This window comes from Octopus sinensis, linkage group LG25 (assembly GCF_006345805.1).
Source record: "Octopus sinensis linkage group LG25, ASM634580v1, whole genome shotgun sequence".
Lineage (NCBI taxonomy): Eukaryota > Metazoa > Mollusca > Cephalopoda > Octopoda > Octopodidae > Octopus > Octopus sinensis.
In genome coordinates, this window is record NC_043021.1 from 12,905,548 (window position 1) to 12,924,465 (window position 18,918).

An 18,918-nucleotide genomic window follows, 5' to 3' on the forward strand; every position below is an offset into this window, starting at 1 on the left:
CTGTGTATATGTATATGTTTTGTGTATGTATAGCTTTTGGGTGTTTGTATGCATGTCTATTATATGAAACAGCCGTAACCCTCTGGCATTCAAATGACCCTGTCAAATGTTGTACTCTTTTATTCACATTGCTTTGTATTAATCACGTATTATCTTGCAGCTTTGAAATTTAGATGGTGTAATTATTGATATTTTAGAATGACATTGTAGGGTAGATATGATGGGCCAGATCTAGCCAATTTGAACATATAACAGGGAGAATATTGGGGCCACATATGGCTGGTTGAAATGCTAAGGGGTTAACCCCTTAGCATTTAAACCAGCCACATTCAGTCCAAATATTTTACCTGTTTTATGCTTAACCCCTCAGAATTTAGATTATTCTCTGAAATGCAAAACTTACTTATTAACATTGTTTTGAATTAATTACATATTATTTCGTAGCATTGAGATTTCGATGATGTAATTTTTATTTTTTACAATGACATTGTAGGGTAGGTGGGATAGGCTGGATCTGACCAGTTTGGATATAAAACTGGTAGAATATTTTGGCTGAATATGGCTGTACATTATTTACATCTGACGGATATTTGTCCTCATCTTGTTTGTTGTTAACACAACGTCTCGGCTGATATACCCTCCAGCCTTCTTCAGGTGTCTTGGGGAAATTTCGAACCTGGGATCTCATTCCTAAGGTATTTTTGATGTTATTATTATTATTACTTTTATTATTGTTATTGTTCAGGTCACTGCTTGGAATCGAACTCGGAATCTTGGGGTTAGTAGCTCATGCTCTTAACCACTATGCCATACGCCCGTGGGCATATCGCATAGTGGTTAAGAGCATGGGTACTAACCCCAAGATTCCAAGTTTGACTCCAAGCAGTGACCTGAACAATAACAATAATAATAATAATAATAACAACAACATCGAAAAATACCTTAGGAATGAGAACCCAGGTTCGAAATTTCCCCAAGACACCTGAAGAAGGCTAGAGGGTATATCAGCCGAAACGTTGTGTTAACAACAAGCAAGATGAGGACAAATATCCATCGAATGTAAATAATGTACATAATTCCTCATCTCTTAAATATAGGACTAGATATGGCTGGTCTAAATGCCTAAGTGTTAAAATTTGGAAACAGGTATTTTGTGTGTTGTATGTGTACAGATGTTTTTTGAGCCTAAATACGTAAGGGTGATTGTGGTTTAAAGAATGTTGATGTGTGTGATCTGGTCCTTTTATGATAGAGAGAGAGAGAGAGAGAGAGAGAGAGAGAGAGAGACAGACAGAGAGATCAAAACATGGCTTAAAGATTATCCATTTGAAACATTTGTTGAAGAAATGCCTGATAGGTGTAGGTGACAGCCTCTGTAGTTGGAATGGTGGTGGTGCCGTTGCTGCTGCTGCTTGTTGGGGTTCAATCATCTGGGCATGTTGATACCAGGTAAGACATCTACCAGAGTATTGATGAGCATATATCGTGAGAACATGAGATAGGCAATGCGATACCAGGTGATTTGTGTCGAGTGTGCACACATGGCACGCTGCAAAGACAAGATGAAATACAGAACAAAAATATTAATTAGACGCACACTAAACAGTGTTGAATGAAATATAGTTATGCATAATCATCATCATCATCGAGTGAGATCATTGCCAGTGCTGCTGGACTGGCTCCTGTGCAGGTGGCATGTAAAAAACACCATTTGAGCGTGGTCGTTACTAGTACCGCCTGACTGGCCCTCATGCCGGTTGTACGTAAAAGCACCCACTACACTCTCGGAGTGGTTGGCATTAGGAAGGGCATCCAGCTGTAGAAACTCTGCCAGATCAAGATTGGAGCCTGGTGCAGCCATCTGGTTTGCCACACCTCAGTCAAATCGTCCAACCCATGCTAGCATGGAAAGCGGACGTTAAACGATGATGATAATGATGATAGATACAGAAATAATTTATTCTCAAATGCATGATAATACTAATACAAAAGCACGAAGTGGATAAACTATCCATATACTGCAGAAAAAATCGTTACCATCCACCCAGCCAGCCATGAGACACGAACTCACATCCCTGTGATTCTTTCTACTATAGGTACAAAATCTGAAAATTGAGGGCAAGGGGCTAGCCCATTGCATGATTCCCAGTGCTTGACTTGTACTTATTTTACTGACCCCAAAAGGACAAAAGTCAACTATGGAAGAATTTGAAGTATAGCTGGAAGAAATGCCATTAAGCATTTTGTCCAGCAAGCTAATGATTCTGCCAGCTCACTGCCCTAGGATTACCTTTTTATTTATTTATGCGCCCCTTTTCAAGCGTTACTCAAGAAACAGGAAGAAAGAGAGAAAGTTGGGGTGAAAGAGTACAACAGGGGTCATCCCCCCCCCCCCTGCTGGAGCCTCGTGGAGCTTTAGGTGTTTTCAATAAATACACACAACGCCCGGTTTGGGAATCGAAACCGCGATCCTCCAACCGCAAGTCCGCTGCCCTAACCACTGGGCCATTGTGCTTCCACAAATAAATGCGCCCTTTTGAAGCCTAGCCAGGCTCATGGGCCCGGTTTGCCAGTTTCAATGGCGTATGTGTTCCCCAGCTGGATGGGATGCCAGTCCATCGCAGCGTTACTCATTTTTGCCAGCTAAGTGGACTGGAGCAGCGTGAAATGAAGTGTTCTTCTCAAGAACACAATGTGTTGCTCGGTCCAGGAATCGAAACCACAATCTTACGATCATCATGCTGACCACTAAGCCACGCGCCTCTAGGATTACATAACAACTACAAAACAAAGCAAAACGGAAACAATAACAATGGAGATTAAATAGTAAAATTCAGCTTACAACAGCTCTGATGGCAGCACTAATGGTAGATATATAGCATTTTGATGTCAACACTGTAGAGAGAGGAATGTCCAGGAATGACACATACTTTCGTAGAATATTTGTAGTTTCTAGGCTGTAAAAATTAATACCTGTAAAAGAAAGGAAAGATTTAAAACAATAGTTTACAGTGAGTTCACAGGATAATAGGCACTAACCATTTACAACATCTCCCTTACAGTGGTACTCCTGTTTCTGACCTCGCTTTTGATCACTCTCTCTCTGTCTCAGGCTGGGTAACAGTAAGACACCTGTTTTTGTCTCTCTGTCTCCCCATCACATTTGAACCTTTCATCATCTGTCACAAGATCACCACTTCCAATGCCACCTCTCCTCTCAAAGGATCTTTGCCTTGCAAGTTACTTGGTGACCCTGCAAGTGTTGGTGCAATGCAAAAAGCACCCAGTCCACACTGTGAAATGGTTGGCATTTTGAAAGGCATCCAGCTGTAAAAACCATGCCAAAACTGACCTCACCAGTGTTGGGGCCATACAAAAAGCATTCAGTCCACAATGAAGTGGTTGGCATTTTGAAGGGCATCCAACTGTAAAAACCATGCCAAAACTGACCTCACCAGTGTTGGTGCCAGGCAAAAAGCACCCAGTCCACACTGTGAAGTGGTTGGTATTTTGAAGGGCATCCAGCTGTAAAAACCATGCCAAAACTGACCTCGCCAGTGTTGGGGCCATGCAAAAAGCATTCAGTTCACATTGAAGTGGTTGGCATTTTGAAGGGCATCCAGCTGTAAAAACCATGCCAAAACTGACCTCACCTGTGCTGGTGGCATGCAAAAAGCACTCAGTCTACTCTGCAGGGTGGTTGGTGTTAGGAAGGGCATCCAGGAATAGATATTGTAAGAATACCTTTGGTCATAGATGAGCTCAACCAGAGCTGACATGGGGTTAAAAGCAACATTTCCTCAATAATCATCATCATTTTACATCTGCTTTCCATGCTGGTATGGTTTGGATGGCTCTTAAGAAAAGTAGGAAATAGCTTGTAGTGATGGGAAATGAGGATTCAGTTGTTTCATCGACTGAATTACCTGCTCCCTTTCTGGACTACTAACAGTACATATTGCTCCAGTGCAAAACAGACACAGAAGTCTGGTGCAGGCTTCCACCTGGCCAGATCCTGTCAAACCGTCTGACCCATGCCAACATGGAAGGTGGATGTTAAACTATGATGGACATCATTGCCATTATTGTAGCATGTATTTGTGCATTATTAGCAGTTGCTTTTTCATGTTGTTGGAATGAAAAGGATTAAGGATTATTTTCAATTTGAAATGGTCCTAATAAACTTGGTTTGATTGGGCTTCCTCAGCCTTTCATCATCATCATCATTTAATGTCTGCTTTCCATGCTAGCATGGGTTGAACAATTTGACTGAGGGCTGGCAAACCATATGGCTGCACCAGGCTCCAATCTTGATCTGGCAGAGTTTCTACAGCTGGATGCCCTTCCTAACGCCAACCACTCTGAGAGTGTAGTGGGTGCTTTTACGTGCTACCGGCACAGGGGCCAGTCAGGTGGTACTAGCAACAACCTCACTCGAATGTTTTTACACGTGCCAGTACAGATCCAATTAAGTTGTTTAGGAAAGAGTATATTAAACCCATTTTAGTTAAGAGGTTTTTTAGTTAAACAAATCAACCTCAGGACCTATTCTTTAAGCCTAGTAGTTATTCTATCAGTTTCTTTTGCTGAACTGCTAAGTTACAGTGGTTGTCAAGTGGTGATGGGGAGGGGAGACAAAGACACACACACAATGGGCTTCTTTCAATTTCCCTCTACCAAATCCACTTACAAGGGTCTTGTCGGCTCGAGGCTATAGATGACACCTGCCCACATGCCACGCAATGGAACTGAACCCAGAACCATGAAGTTAAGAAGCCAGCTTCTTACCACACAGCCACGCCTTTTTAAGATTATTTTTAGTGTTATTTTTGTGGTTGCAGAGTGGTTATATAAGTGTAATATTGTTTTTGTGTTTTTTTTTAATTGGGGTATTTTCAGTGAGGGGGGGGGGGGCTGGTTGATTTTCTAATTCTAAACATGCATTGTTAGGTTCTGTTCATGTGATTGCTCAGAGCATTTCTTATATGTCTGATTCAATAAATTTTGAAAGTAACAAAGAATTTAGTAAAATATATTCTTGTATAATAAGAGCAAACACGTATCATTTCTTATTTCTTTATTGCCCACAAGGGGTTAAACATAAAGGGGACAAACAAGGACAAAGGGATTAAGTCAATTACATCGACCTCAGTGCATAACTGGTACTTAATTTATTGACCCTGAAAGGATGACAGGCAAAGTTGACCTCGGTGGAATTTGAACTCAGAATGTAACGGCAGATGAAATACCGCTAAACATTTTGCCCAGCATGCTAACATTTCTGCCAGCTCCCCGCTTTAAACCACGTATCATTTCTACAGCAAAACTCCTATTCTGGGCCCGTCCGTCATACTCTAACCATTCATTACAAAGGATAAAACGGCCTCCCTCTCTACTGTCGCCCTACAGATCTAACGAGGACCTTAGCCTTACAAGCTACATGGTGACCTCACTAATGCTGGTGCCACAGAAAAAGAAGGCATCCAGTACACTCTGCAAATTAGTTGATGTTGTAAATGACATCCAGCTGTAGAAACCATATCAAGGCAGGTATTGGCACATAGTGCAGTCTTCTGACTCACTAAATCCTGTCAAACTGTCCAATCCATGCCAAAACGGGAGACAGATATTAAAAGATGATGATGATGAACTATGTAGGTGTATATAATCCCCTGGACCAATCCTCTTACATTTGCCTTCCTGTAACTCGAGGGTATGGCCTGACCCTTCTTCAATGTCTTTTCTCTTTTCAACTAGGATAGCCATATATCTTGTCTACTGCAACCCTTTCATTCCTGTATTTATTTTGAGATGCTCTGTGTTTCTTTGAATTAATTTTAAATATAACAAAGAATTTAGTAAAATAACTTAGTTATCATTAAGCTGGTATTAGCAACATAAATTGTTACTAAGGTTTGGTGGAAGATTTTAATTCAAGATTTATGAAAACAAGACATTTGCACTCAGAGCCAGAGCCGGTTTCAGCTGAGCTGTTATTGAAATGGTTAAAAATATCATGGTGATGTTAACCCTTTTGTTACCATATTTCTGTTGAGATGCTCTGTGTTTCTTTCAATTGATTTTAAATATAACAAAGAATTTAGTAAAATAACTTAGTTATCATTAAGCTAGTGTTAGGAACATAAATTGTAACTAAGATTTGGTAGAAAATTTTAATTTGATACTTATGAAAACAAGACATTTGTACTACAGAGCCAGTGGCGGTTTTGGCCGGGTTGGTATCAAAAGGGTTAAACAATCAGATTACTCTGTCATATGTGATGCTTATTTATTCACACTGTCTTGAATTAATCATCTATTGTGTTGTGGTTTAAGATTTCGATAATGTCACTGTCTATTTTTCCTATGACATAAGAGTAGGGGCGAGATGTTGAATCTGGCCAATTTGAACATAAAAGAGGAAAAATATTTTGGCCAGATATGGTCGGTTTAAATGCCAATGGGTTACGACAGTATTGTGTTGCTGACATGTTAAAGAGTCGATGGGATAATGATGCGAGTAGGGTAATGTTAACACCGTCATTTACAAGGATGTGATGTTTAGCAATGGTCAAAGAAACAGTAACATACCTGACGGAGCTCTTCCATCTTGAAGCAGTTTCCTGAAAAATAGCACAGATAATGAAATCGTTATTCTTCATCACCATCATCAGTAGTAGTAGTAGTAATAGCAGCAGCATACAACACTTATAATAACAATAATAATTTCAAATTCAAATTACGATGAACATAAACAAACAAATGAAGTTTGCTTTAGAAGCGTTGAGATGTCTTAGAAAGTTAAAGAAGTGATTTTAAATTCTCAAACGCAGGATAATGCTAATAATATAGCCTGAACAGGATAAGCTACCCCTATTTTGCAGAAAAATGTGTTGGCAGCCGGCTATGAGATTTGAACTCACACCTCCGTGATTACGCGTTGTGGTGTTCTGAACCAATTAAGCTAAACTGCCCACACCATGAATTCTTCCACAGGGAGCAAGTTAGTTATATCAAATTAAGTACTAGACCAGCATTTCATTTGATTGACTGTTGAGTAGAGGAAGCACAAAGTAATGAGGTTCCTGTAGTTTTGTCTCACTGAGGAATAGTCAACCTCCCTAGTGCTGGTGCCAGTGAAGGTGCGTGGTTTACACTATTTGGCTTATGATCGTGTTGTCACGTGTTCAGTTCCCAGCGGGGTGTTACATCCTTGAGCAAGACACTTTATTTCATGTTGCTCCATTCCACCCAGCTGGCAAAAATCAGTTGTACCTGTAATTCATAGGGGCCAGCCATGTCACATTCTTTGACATATTGAATCTCAGTTCTATATTTAAGAGATGAGGAATTATGTACATTATTTACATTTGACAGATATTTGTCCTCATCTTGTTTGTTGCTAACGTTATTATAAGTGCAAAACAACACCACGGAAGAATCAACATAAGCTTAAATAATAAACTGCGATAGGTGAACCACGAAATTCGAACCTAGGTACAATAGGTGAACCACGATAGTTGAACCTGGGTTCTCATTCCGAAGATATTTTTCAATGTTATTATTATTATTATTCAGGTCACCGCCTGGAATCGAACTCGGAATCTTGGGGTTAGTAGCCCGCGCTCTTAACCACAACGCCGTATCCCCAAGACACCTGATGAAGGCTGGAGGGTACATCAGCCATAATGTTGTGTTAACAACAAACAAGATGACAAATATCCGTCAAACGTAAATAATGTATATTGAATCTCCTTGAGAACTCCATTAAGGGTTTGCGTGTCTGCAGAGTGCTCAGCCACTTGCATGTTAATTTCATGAGCAGACTGTTCCATTGATCAAATCAACTGGAACACATGTTATCATAACTAGTCATTGGTGCCAAGAAGCAAATGCACTCAGTACTAAATGTGTAAAGTGGATGGCAATAGGAAGGGAATCCAGCTGTAGAGACCAGACCAAATGACACACACCATGAATCATTCTATGGGAACAGCAACTTCCAATAAGAAATAACTTACACTATAATGACCTAGTCGGTCCACACCAGTATGGAAAGCAAATGGAAATTATGTACATTTATTCGTAAGTACACTATTATACCATGTTGGTATTGTAGCTTTTGATAGCAACATAAAAAGTATAAAATTAAGGTAGTAAATTATAGATTAATTAGAGTAAATGAAATGTTTGTATCTTAAAGTACCAGGTTTAGAAATATTTATATTATTGTGGTATTGAGAAGGAGAATATCTTTTATCTTTTACTTGTTTCAGTCATTAGACTGCGGCCATGCTGGAGCATTGTCGTGAAGAATTTTAGTTGAACCACTTAACACCAGTACCTTTTTACTTTTAGCCTGGTACTTATTCAACTGATCTCTTATGCCAAACTGCTACTGGTACTTTCTCCATTTTGACGGGATTTTTCCAATTTTTCTTTTACTGCAGCCTTTGAAATGATACGTGGGGAGGCATCTTTTCATAAAAAAATGTTTTGGAAAATTTATGATTTTTTTCTCTCCCTACCCCTCCAGACCGATTTTGGCTAAACTTTTGGCATTATATATTTAAAAACCATGGGAGAAGCCTTTTCAATAAAAAAAAAAAAGGAAAAAAAAATTGTAAATATTTTCAGGCAAAAAGGTGTGATTTAAGGGAGATTTTGGCTGTTTCCAGCACCTCTCACCACCACCTTCCTCGTTTCTTAGTCACTCTCATATGTATTGATGGTTTTCAATATTTTTCTCTCTGTAAACATATTTATGCGAGTAATGGTAATTAAAGGGTGAATCTACACTCTCTACAACTCCAGAACACGTGAACTGGGGCCTTACCGCGGGATGCAGTTTAATGTCACACCCAGGACATGCTTCTGTGTCACATACATGCAAACATGTATACATACACACACTTATACATTGATACTCACCTACAGCCATAGTATATTGAACAGTGGTTGTTGTGTCCACTGATGCCATACTGATCAAAGGTCAAGACCTGAGAAATAGAGAGATAGATAGATAACTGTGCAGGTAAATAGAAAGATATAGATATAACAGACAGAAAGATAACTATGCACATATATATATATATATATATATATATATATACACACACACACACACATATATTAGGTTGTTTCACATGAAATGCATTTTAAATGGGTTTCTTATGAGTCATCTATAAATGGATTTTTAATGAGTTTCTATGTGTATGCTTGTGTTTTCTCTTAACTAATTTTCTTTCTAGAAAATACTATTATTCAAAATTGCTACCCATAGCCCTTATGACAATGTTGACAACTGAACAATACCGAGTGATGTTCTTGTACGAATACAAGTTTGGTCACTCTGCCACCAAAGCTCTAGGAAATATCAAGTGGGCTTGTGGTAACGATTCTGTTGACATTAGAACTGTTTAGAAATAGTCCCAAAGATTTTGTTCAGGAAATGAAAGCCTTAAAATTGAACCAAGAGGGAAACCAAAATCAGTTATTTGGCATGATGAATTGAATGCTTTGGTTAAACGAAATCTGAGAGCACTGGTCCGAAAAATCAGATCAGAGCTCCAGATATCTCCTGCAACTGCTTCTTGATACTTGAAGAAAATTGGAAAAGTCAAAAAGCTGGATAGGTTTGGTCCCCATTAACTTAATAAGATTCAAAGAAACAGACGCTTTATAGTGTGTGCTATGCTGATTTCTCGGTTGGAAAACGAACCATTTTTGTATTGACTCATTACGTGTGATGAGAAATGGATACTCTTTGATAACAGCAGGAGGACGGGACAGTGGTTAGATGCAGGAGAATTACCAAAACACTACCTCAAAACCACCGTTGCACCCTAAAAAGTTGATGGCTACTGTATGCTGGTCAACAAAGGGATTATTCATTATTCATTTTTGCAACAAGGAAAAACTGAAACAGCAACATCCTATTGTCAGGAAATTGATTGTATGCATAAAAAATTTTAAATGAAGCAACCCAGATTAGTGAATAGAGGTGGCCCAAATTTGCTTCATGATAATGCTCAGCCTCACACTTCTCAAGCTACAGTCCACAAGTTGCAAAGCCTGAATTATGAAATTTTGGCACATCCTCCTTATTCTCCTCATATCTCTCCTACTGATTATCACATATTTAAACACTTTGAGCTTGCTATACGCAATAAAACATTCTTAAATAAAGAAGAGGTAACTGAAGCAATTCGAACAGTTTATCAAAGTAAACAATGACAAATTCTTTGAAGGTGGAATATATGCCTTAGAAGAACACTGGATGAAGGTCATAAATGAACAAGAATCATGTTTTGATTAAATGAGTAAATATTCTAAAACTTAAAAAACAATTTTAATGTTTCCTTTTCAAATGTGAGATTTCATGTGAGACAACCGAATATCATTATCATCATCATCATCGTTTAGCATCCGCTTTCCATGCTGGCATGGGTTGGACGGTTCAACTGGGGTCTGGGAAGCCAGAAGGCTGCACCAGGCCCAGTCTGATCTGGCAATGTTTCTACGGCTGGATGCCCTTCCTAAAGCCAACCACTCCATGAGTGTAGTGGGTGCTTTTTACGTGCCAGATGAGGCTGGCAAACGGCCACAAACGGATGGTGCTTTTTACGTGCCACCGGCATGGAGGCCAGTCGGGGCGGCGCTGGCAACGGCCACGTTCGGATGGTTCCCTTACGTGCCACCAGCACTGGTATCACAGCTACAATTTCCATTGATGCTGATCGATTTCGATTGATTTTCACTTGCCTCAAGCAAACAAGTTGATGTAATATGTAGTATAAATATTCAAATATTGTCATTATCTTTCAAATCTTGCTGCATTTCACACAGTATTTTGGGAGTTTTGGTTGTCCAGAGTTGTCTTGGTGTAAAAGCAGACCTAACATTTTTCACTTAAAATTCAACTTGTATGCTGGAAAGTATGGTATATAAATTTCTAAAACTTGCATACAAGTTCACAAATATACGCATTCCCTTTTTTATTTGTTTCAATTGTTTGATTGTAGCCAAGCTGGAGCTCTGCCTTTAGTCAAAGGAATCAACCCCTGCCCAGGACTTATTCTTTGTAAGCCTAGTACTTATTCTAGTGGTCTCTTTTGTGGAACTGCTAAGTCATGGGGAGGTAAACACACCAACATCGGTTGTCAAATGAAGTTCTTCAAAACGGTGTCCCAGCATGGCCACAATTTAATGACTGAAACAAAGCCAAAACAAAAATATATGTATCATCATCATCATCAACAACAACATTTAATGTCTGTTTTCCATGCTGGCACGTGTTGGACTAGACAGCTTGACAGGAACTGGCAAGGCAGGAGGCTGTACCAGGCTCCATAATCTGTTTTGGCTTGGTTTCTATAGATGGATGCCCTTCCTAACGCCAACCACATTACATAGTGTACTGGGTGTTTTTTACATGGCACCATCACCAATACTTTTTATGTGGTACCAGAACTGACACCAATATTGCACCATGAAGTGGCCCAAAACCACACTTTTGGGAATTGAGCTTACAGCAATACCTGTACGTAGGTAGAGGGTGTAGAAGCGAGTTCATTGATGCAAAGCAGAAGTGCTACCCGGACCTTAGATACCTTTATTGAGATTCATGCCATTAGAAGCATTTGGTCAAGGTCCCCAACTGAAGGATAACTTCCTCCCCACATCCCATTTGTCTGAGAAGAGCGGAAAAGATCTGTGGTTGTTGCCTCTGCTCTTCTGACTATAGGTTAAAAAAAGAAATACTGACAGAATGGTAAGTCCTACTTTTGAGAAAAAAGGTTTGTTGGAACATAAAAAAAATGAATTTAGGCATGGTTGTGAGGGAAGTTTGCTTCCTAACCTCCCCACCACATGGCTTTGGGTTCAATCCCACTGCATAGTACCTTGGGCAAATGTTTTGCACTTGTCTCAAGCTAACCAAACCATTCTGAGGGGTTTTGGTAGATGGAAACTGAAAAAAGTCCATTGTGGGTGTATAAAAAAAGGGTCAAAGGACCTTCCTGAGCCATTGGCTCATAAGGCCGGTTCCTGAATTCTGTAGCATATCTCCCACCTGGACAGGACTCCAGGCCCTCGCAGGATTACTCACTTTTGCCAGCTGAGTGTACTGGAGCAACATGAAATGAAAGTGTATTGTTTAAGAACACAATGAATCCCTTGGTCCAGGGATCAAAACCATAATCTTATGATCATGAGTGCAACACCCTAACCACTAAGCCACTTGCCTCCACATACACACGCACACACATTTGTGTATGTGTGTGTGTGTTACAATCTCCTTCCCTGGACATCGTGTGACAGCTGTGAGGGTCACCATCATGCATGAGGTGCTCTACATTTCCAAACTCTCATGGAAAGATGTCATGTCTGACCATGGGGGGAAATATTACCTTACTCAGAAACAGGCAAGGTTTGGCAACAGAAAGAGCATCCAGCCGTAGAAAAATATCCACTTCAACAAATCCTGTCCAATCTGTGCAAGCGTAGAAAGGTGGACATTCAAACAATGATGACGGTGATGATGATGATGAATTTGCATAAATGTGTAAACTTACCACATCAGGTTTTATTATGAGCAAATGTTTGAGAATGATCCGTGCAACAAGCTCTTCATTCCAGATCCGAGAAGGATCATCTGGAAAACAACTGGAAATATTCATTAGAATTGCCAAAAACATAAAAACAAAACAAAAGTAAAAAAATAAAATAAATAAAAACAAACAACCACGGCTTTCCATGCTAGCATGGGTTAGACGATTTGACTGAGGACTGGCGAACCAGACGGCTGCACCAGGCTCCAATCTTGATCTGGCAGGGTTTCTACAGCTTGATGCCTTTCCTAATGCCAACCACTCCGAGAGTGTAGTGGGTGCTTTTACGTGCCACCAGCACGAAGGCCAGTCAGGCAGTACTGGTAACAGCCACGAAAATAACATGCTTTTTTATTTTTTTTACGTGTCATCTGCACAAGTGCCAGTAAGGCGACGATGGTAACGATCACGCTCAAATGGTGCTTTTTACGTGCCACCGGCATGAACACCATTTAGCCGCTCTGGCAACGATCACGCTTGGATGTGATTTCATATTCAATCCTACTGCACTGTGTAACATGTCTTCTAATTATAGTCTTAAATTGATGAGTAACTTGTGAGTGAAATTGCCCATCATATGTTACCAATTGTAATGGTAGATGCAGTAATTTATTTTGAGTTGTTACCAAAATGCAATGGGTGTTGATGTTGAAGATGTGAAAGAACAGTGGTCGAAGATGATGTTGACACCAAATTTTATTTGCCATCACTGTATGTAAAGCAATACCACAATGGGCTGGCATGCATAATATAATCGAAAGTTAATTTTTCCTTGTATAAAGGTGTATAATGTTCTTGTCAGTGTAGTAGTAGTAAAAAGATAGTGATAGAGTGATACTCTCTCTGTACTCTTTACTCTTTTACTTGTTTCAGTCATTTGACTGCGGCCATGCTGGAGCACCACCTTTAGTCGAGCAAATCGACCCTGGGACTTATTCTTTGTAAGCCCAGTACTTATTCTATTGGTCTCTTTTGCTGAACCGCTAAGTGACGGGGACGTAAACACACCAGCATCGGTTGTCAAGCAATGCTAGAGGGACAAACATATACACACACACATACATACATATATATATATACATATATACGACAGGCTTCATTCAGTTTCCGTCTACCAAATCCACTCACAAGGCTTTAGTCGGCCCGAGGCTATAGCAGAAGACACTTGCCCAAGATGCCACGCAGTGGGACTGAACTCGGAACCATGTGGTTGGTTAGCAAGCTACTTACCACACAGCCACTCCTGTGCCTATAGAGTGATGTTTGTTAGAAGAGAAAGATGAGAGAGAGTAGAGGGAAATTGTATCATAGTGGCTGGTTGTTTTCTTTTTCCCTCTGGTTGTTTGCCTCTAGCTGTTTGTCAGCTGGTTGCTTCTCACTAACTTTTTCTTACGGAATTTTAATATTTATAATTATGCAGACTAGCTAGGAAAAGAGGTATATAGCCAAGAATAATGGGCAGCTTGATGTAGGTTGCTCCTTATCTAATTGCAACTTTTGATGGCATAGAAGAGGTTAGAAGTTAAATGGAAAATACATAAACTGACTTGGCAAAGCCATGTGTTGAATGTAACTCCCATCAACTATTGTTTTCCTGTGAGAAAAATGCTGTTGAAATGTTATGGGAAATTTGCTGATTCAAGTTCAAAACTACTCTATGCCTACATATATTATGGAGATGTACTTGCATAGCGAGAGATCGTGTGCTGGAATCAAAACAACTGCAGCGTGGAAGGTATTTATAAGCCATTTAAGAAACACACAAAACTGTTAGATTCACTTCAACATTTAAATTTAATTTGTCAAAATATTTTCATCGCTTTGAGACCGCGACCTGTCCACTAAAGCGAATCTAACGGTTTTGTGTGTTTCTTAAATGGCTTATAAACACCTTCCACGCTGCAATTGTATATATATATATATATATATATATATATATTCCAAATTTGCAGAAACCAAGAGACAAAGACAGGTGTAGGAACAACAAGCAGGTGTATTAGTTTAATGCTCAGGCAAAATGGAAAAGTCTTTTATGTTTTGAGCCTATGCTCTTTAACAGAAAGGATTAAGAGGAAAAAAATGGAGCGAGAAAAAAAATGTGTGGAGATTGATTGTTCAACATGAGTCAACCTAGCTAAAACCAAAGCCCTGATAAGTAGGAAGGCAGACAAACCACAAATCCCTTCAGGTAGACAGCCCTGCTTGATCTGTAGAAAAGGAGTAGGTAGAAACTTTATAAGGTGTACCTAGTGTAAGCTATGGACACATAAGAGGTGCAGCAATATCAAAGGAAGGCTAACTGGGAAGATAGTTTTTGTATGTGGCAGATGCTCAGGAGCAATAAACACTGAAAATGTGCAGAGAACAACTTCTGCCACATTCCAGGGAGAAAAACTAGAAGTAGTTGATAGCTTCTGTTACCTAGGTGACCGAGTCAGTAGTGAGGGTGGGTGCTCTGAAAGTGTAGCTGCTAGAATAGGAATAGCCTGGCCAAAGTTCAGAGAGCTCCTACTTCTGCTGGTGACAAAGGGCCTCTTGCACAGAGTAAAAGGTAGACTGTATGATGCATGTGTACGAACAGCCATGCTACATGGCAGTGAAACATGGGCTGTGACTGCTGAGGACATGCGTAAGCTTGCAAGGAATGAAGCCAGTATGCTCCGATGGATGTGTAATGTCAGTGTGCATACTCAACAGAGTGTAAGTGCCTTGAGAGAAAAGCTGGACCTAAGAAGCATCAGATGTGGTGTGCAAGAGAGATGACTGCACTGGTATGGTCATGTGTCAAAGAACCAAGGAGGGTATCAGATGATCGTGAGATGTGCTAAAAACAATAGCTAAATTGTCCTTAAATCACACACAGGAAATTTTTTTTGCAAATATGAATTCCTGTGTGTTGAAGACAAATTCATAAAAATTTTCTGAAAATTCCCCAATACAAAAGAGTTATAAAGGGTTATCTGGGGGTGCTTAAACCAGAATTAGAAACAATTGTAGGAGAATACTTACCTGTCACCAACTAACTGTACATTATTTTCTTGTATTCCTAGAATTCTGCAGCTGTCATAAAGTTCCTTTTTTCTTGTATCTGCCAACTGCATGTAAGTACCTGGTGGGGATAAGATTAAAAATAAGAATTAAACAATGGTTTCAAATTTTGGCACAAGGCCAGCAACTTTGGGGGTGGTTTAGATGACTACACAACCATGAATGCCACCCTTATGGATGCATTGCAGGTACTCTCTTGCTGGAGTTTGGTGATCCTGACCATTGATCTTCTGGGATTCCTCTGCTCAGTATCAATGTAAGAAACACTGTTGAATCATTTGAGCTCTTCCGCTACATCTTCACAATCCATCAAGCTGCAGTTCCACAACATTACTGTATTCTTGGCAGAGAGGCTAAACAGCTGCTCTTTCTTGCCAAAGGCCAACCTGTAACTGTGTAGGGCAATGTCATCACTGCAAGGTATCCTCAAAATACCTGCATACCCAATTAGTGAAACAAAAGCAGTAAATTTCTACAGAAATATGATATCAAAAGGGTTATTGTTCAAAAGAAGGAATTAACAAGTTATTAAGCTGAAGATGAGTTCAGGCCAAATAAGCAGACTTTTGATCAAAGGTGTATGATTCCTGATATGACCGTCCATATTTAACCCTTTAACACTTAAACTGAACATGCCTGGCAAAAATAGTCTATCTGTTTTATGTTCAAACTGACTAGATCTGGTGTCTTACACCTACCCTACAATGTCATTCTAAAAATAAACAATCTCATCATCGAAATCCGGTAGTTATAAGATGATGCATGGTGAATTCAAAACAATATGAATAAATAAGCATTGCATTTGACAGAATAATCTGAATGCTAAAGCGTTTAATAGTCATCATCATCGTTTAACGTCTGCTTCCCATGCTAGCATGGGTTGGAAATTGGTGAATTTGCAGAGTTGTTAAAAGTATCAGATAAAATTTCTACCAGCTTTTTTTGTTCCAGAGTAAATTCCTGTTGAGGTCAACTTAGTATTTTAATCTTTTTGGGTTGATAGGGTACATTTTTTTTTTATCTCTTATCTTTTACATGTTTGTCATTTGACTGCGGTCATGGGCGATGCGGGTGGGTGGGGGTCGTTAAAAATTTTTTTACTTATTTTTATAAAGCCTGGTACTTATTTTATCGGATACTTTTGCCAAACTGCTAAGTTGCAGGAACATAAACACTCCAACGCCAGCTGTCAATCAGAGGTGGGGAACAAACACAGACACACACGACGGGCTTCTTTCAGTTTCCGTTTACCAAGTCCACCCATAAAGCATTGGTCGGCCATAGGCTATAGCAGAAAATTGAACCGAGAACCATGTTGTTATGAAGCAAATATCTTACAACACAACCACTCCTGCGTCTATGAGCATTTTTTTAAACATATAGTTTTAGTATAATTCGGGTGAAAACCTCGTAGAGTGCATTTAAGGGATCATATGTCGTTATTTGGCTCCCACATGTTATCCTACAGTAGGAAATACTCCAGGGTTCGATACACATGCAGAATCCCTCTTTGCCAAAGATCAATACAAGGATAACATAACAGGAAGGTGGAGAATATCAGGCTTTAATAGGAGATCACAAACATTTGTTTCTGCACCGCACAACTTTCAGGTGCTGAGTTTATATTCACATACCATTACAGAACATAGTTCTAATTATTAAAATATATTTGAATATTTTTCAGCAACAGCCGTGTGCGGGCGCTTCAACAGAAATTCGCCTCCGTATTTGTATGGAGTCTTGTAGTTCATCGCGTCTGGTGAATCAACACAAACACACACATACATACATACATACATATATATATATATATATATATATATATATATATATATATAAAGGCATGGTCAAACCTTTGATCATAAGGCTGCTAGACTAAGCGTAACTTGGGGTTAAAGGTGATTGAAAAATCTTCTGAGAAGGAAATGCCGCATCAATGATATGTAAAAAATGAATTGAAGTAAAGAAAATATCAATACTTTTTAACGTTTTGAAAATTATTAAGTGTTATATAACAAATATAATCATTAAGCATTAGTACTGTTTTTAATTGTTAATTTTATTTATTTATGTATTTCGAGAATTAATGAAACAAGTTCGATGAGCTCATCGCAAAATAATACAATCCTGATGTAAGAATTAGAGTAGAGGTACAACAGTAAAAATTTCAAGTTTTCGTGTTTCTTTGTTTTTTATTTATTTATTATTAGTTTTTTTTTTAACATTAGAATAAAAATATGGCAAAATTTGTACAAATTGTAATTTAAGATGCAAAACACAGTTATTTCCTACAATACGTTCGGCGATGAAAACAAGAAGAAATTTAAGAAAAAATTTGAATTCGAGATGAATGTAAATTTATTACATAAACACTATCAAAGGCTATGTAGTTATGTGTGTGTGTGTGTATTAATGATATATACTGACCGTCAGATAAGCATAAAACCGAAACATGCTTCTGTCTTCGAATGAAATCAAAAATAGAAGGGGAGAAAAACATGCATTCATCATCCGGATGAGCTGTTACAACTAACAAATGCTGCCATTTATCGGCTTGTTTTCGCCAGGCTCCGCTTTTAAAATGCGATAACAATAAATAAATGAGAAAACTGATGCACACGAACGGGATAAACACCGAGAGAAAGTGCAGGAAGACACCCCACAACATGACAACAAGAAGGAGGTTTGTCTTCCTCTCAAAAATTAACCGAATGCGTTGAAATCGTGTTGAACCGACTGTGCGGTGAAGAATGAAAATGTGTCGCTAGTTATTAAAATGACCGGTTTAAAAAAAAAATGTTATCTTGCGATATTTAAATTTCTTTTGCCAGAATTTTTATCTGAAACTGTATATTGAAACCAGCGTTTACTATATTTTTGAAAAAGCCATAATTCATAAAGCCTATAAACACGCTGGCAAGTGTGATTATAGTCTTCGAAAATATAAGAGGCTTTTTAAAATACTTTTTATCTTTTGATTTTGAATCTGTTTTGCGAGAATTCTGATTTCAGAATATTATTGGCATACTCCTCATCAAATTTTTTCCATATAATTTTCAGAAAAATTGTTATTATCTACCTACCAATCCATCCATCCATCCATCCATCTACTTACCTGTCTATTGATCCATCTACCTACTTTTATATCCAAAACCCTATTATAGCAAATAAAATTTTCTTATACCTTCATCTATTTTACTGCCTTTTGTTGTCTTTCTTTTCTCTTCTATTATCTTCTTTTATTGTTTTTTCTTATCTC

The 18,918-nt window shown here is 38.8% G+C and overlaps 1 protein-coding gene across 1 annotated transcript; it reads right to left on the bottom strand.

Moving 5' to 3' along the window:
• Positions 1-1,214: 1,214 nt before the first annotated feature.
• On the bottom strand, positions 1,215-18,417 carry LOC115224372 (N-acetylglucosaminyl-phosphatidylinositol de-N-acetylase). Its single transcript, XM_029795254.2, has 7 exons — positions 18,087-18,417; positions 15,621-15,720; positions 12,576-12,666; positions 8,932-8,999; positions 6,592-6,623; positions 2,843-2,973; positions 1,215-1,549 (listed from the first exon to the last, which is right to left on the bottom strand). Exons 1-7 carry the CDS (start codon positions 18,325-18,327, stop codon positions 1,427-1,429), a joined length of 786 nt encoding a protein of 261 aa, XP_029651114.1. The 5' UTR covers positions 18,328-18,417; the 3' UTR covers positions 1,215-1,426.
• Positions 18,418-18,918: the final 501 nt, after the last annotated feature.

Coding starts and splice junctions, on each gene's coding strand:
- LOC115224372 (XM_029795254.2), bottom strand. CDS start 18,327: ATGTTGTGGGGTGTCTTCCTGCACTTTCTCTCGGTGTTTATCCCGTTC. Junction 15,721..18,086: donor GGTTTTATGCTTATCTGACG/GTCAGTATATAT, acceptor TATCCCCACCAG/GTACTTACATGCAGTTGGCA. Junction 2,974..6,591: donor AGATGGAAGAGCTCCGTCAG/GTATGTTACTGT, acceptor TTTCTTTTACAG/GTATTAATTTTTACAGCCTA.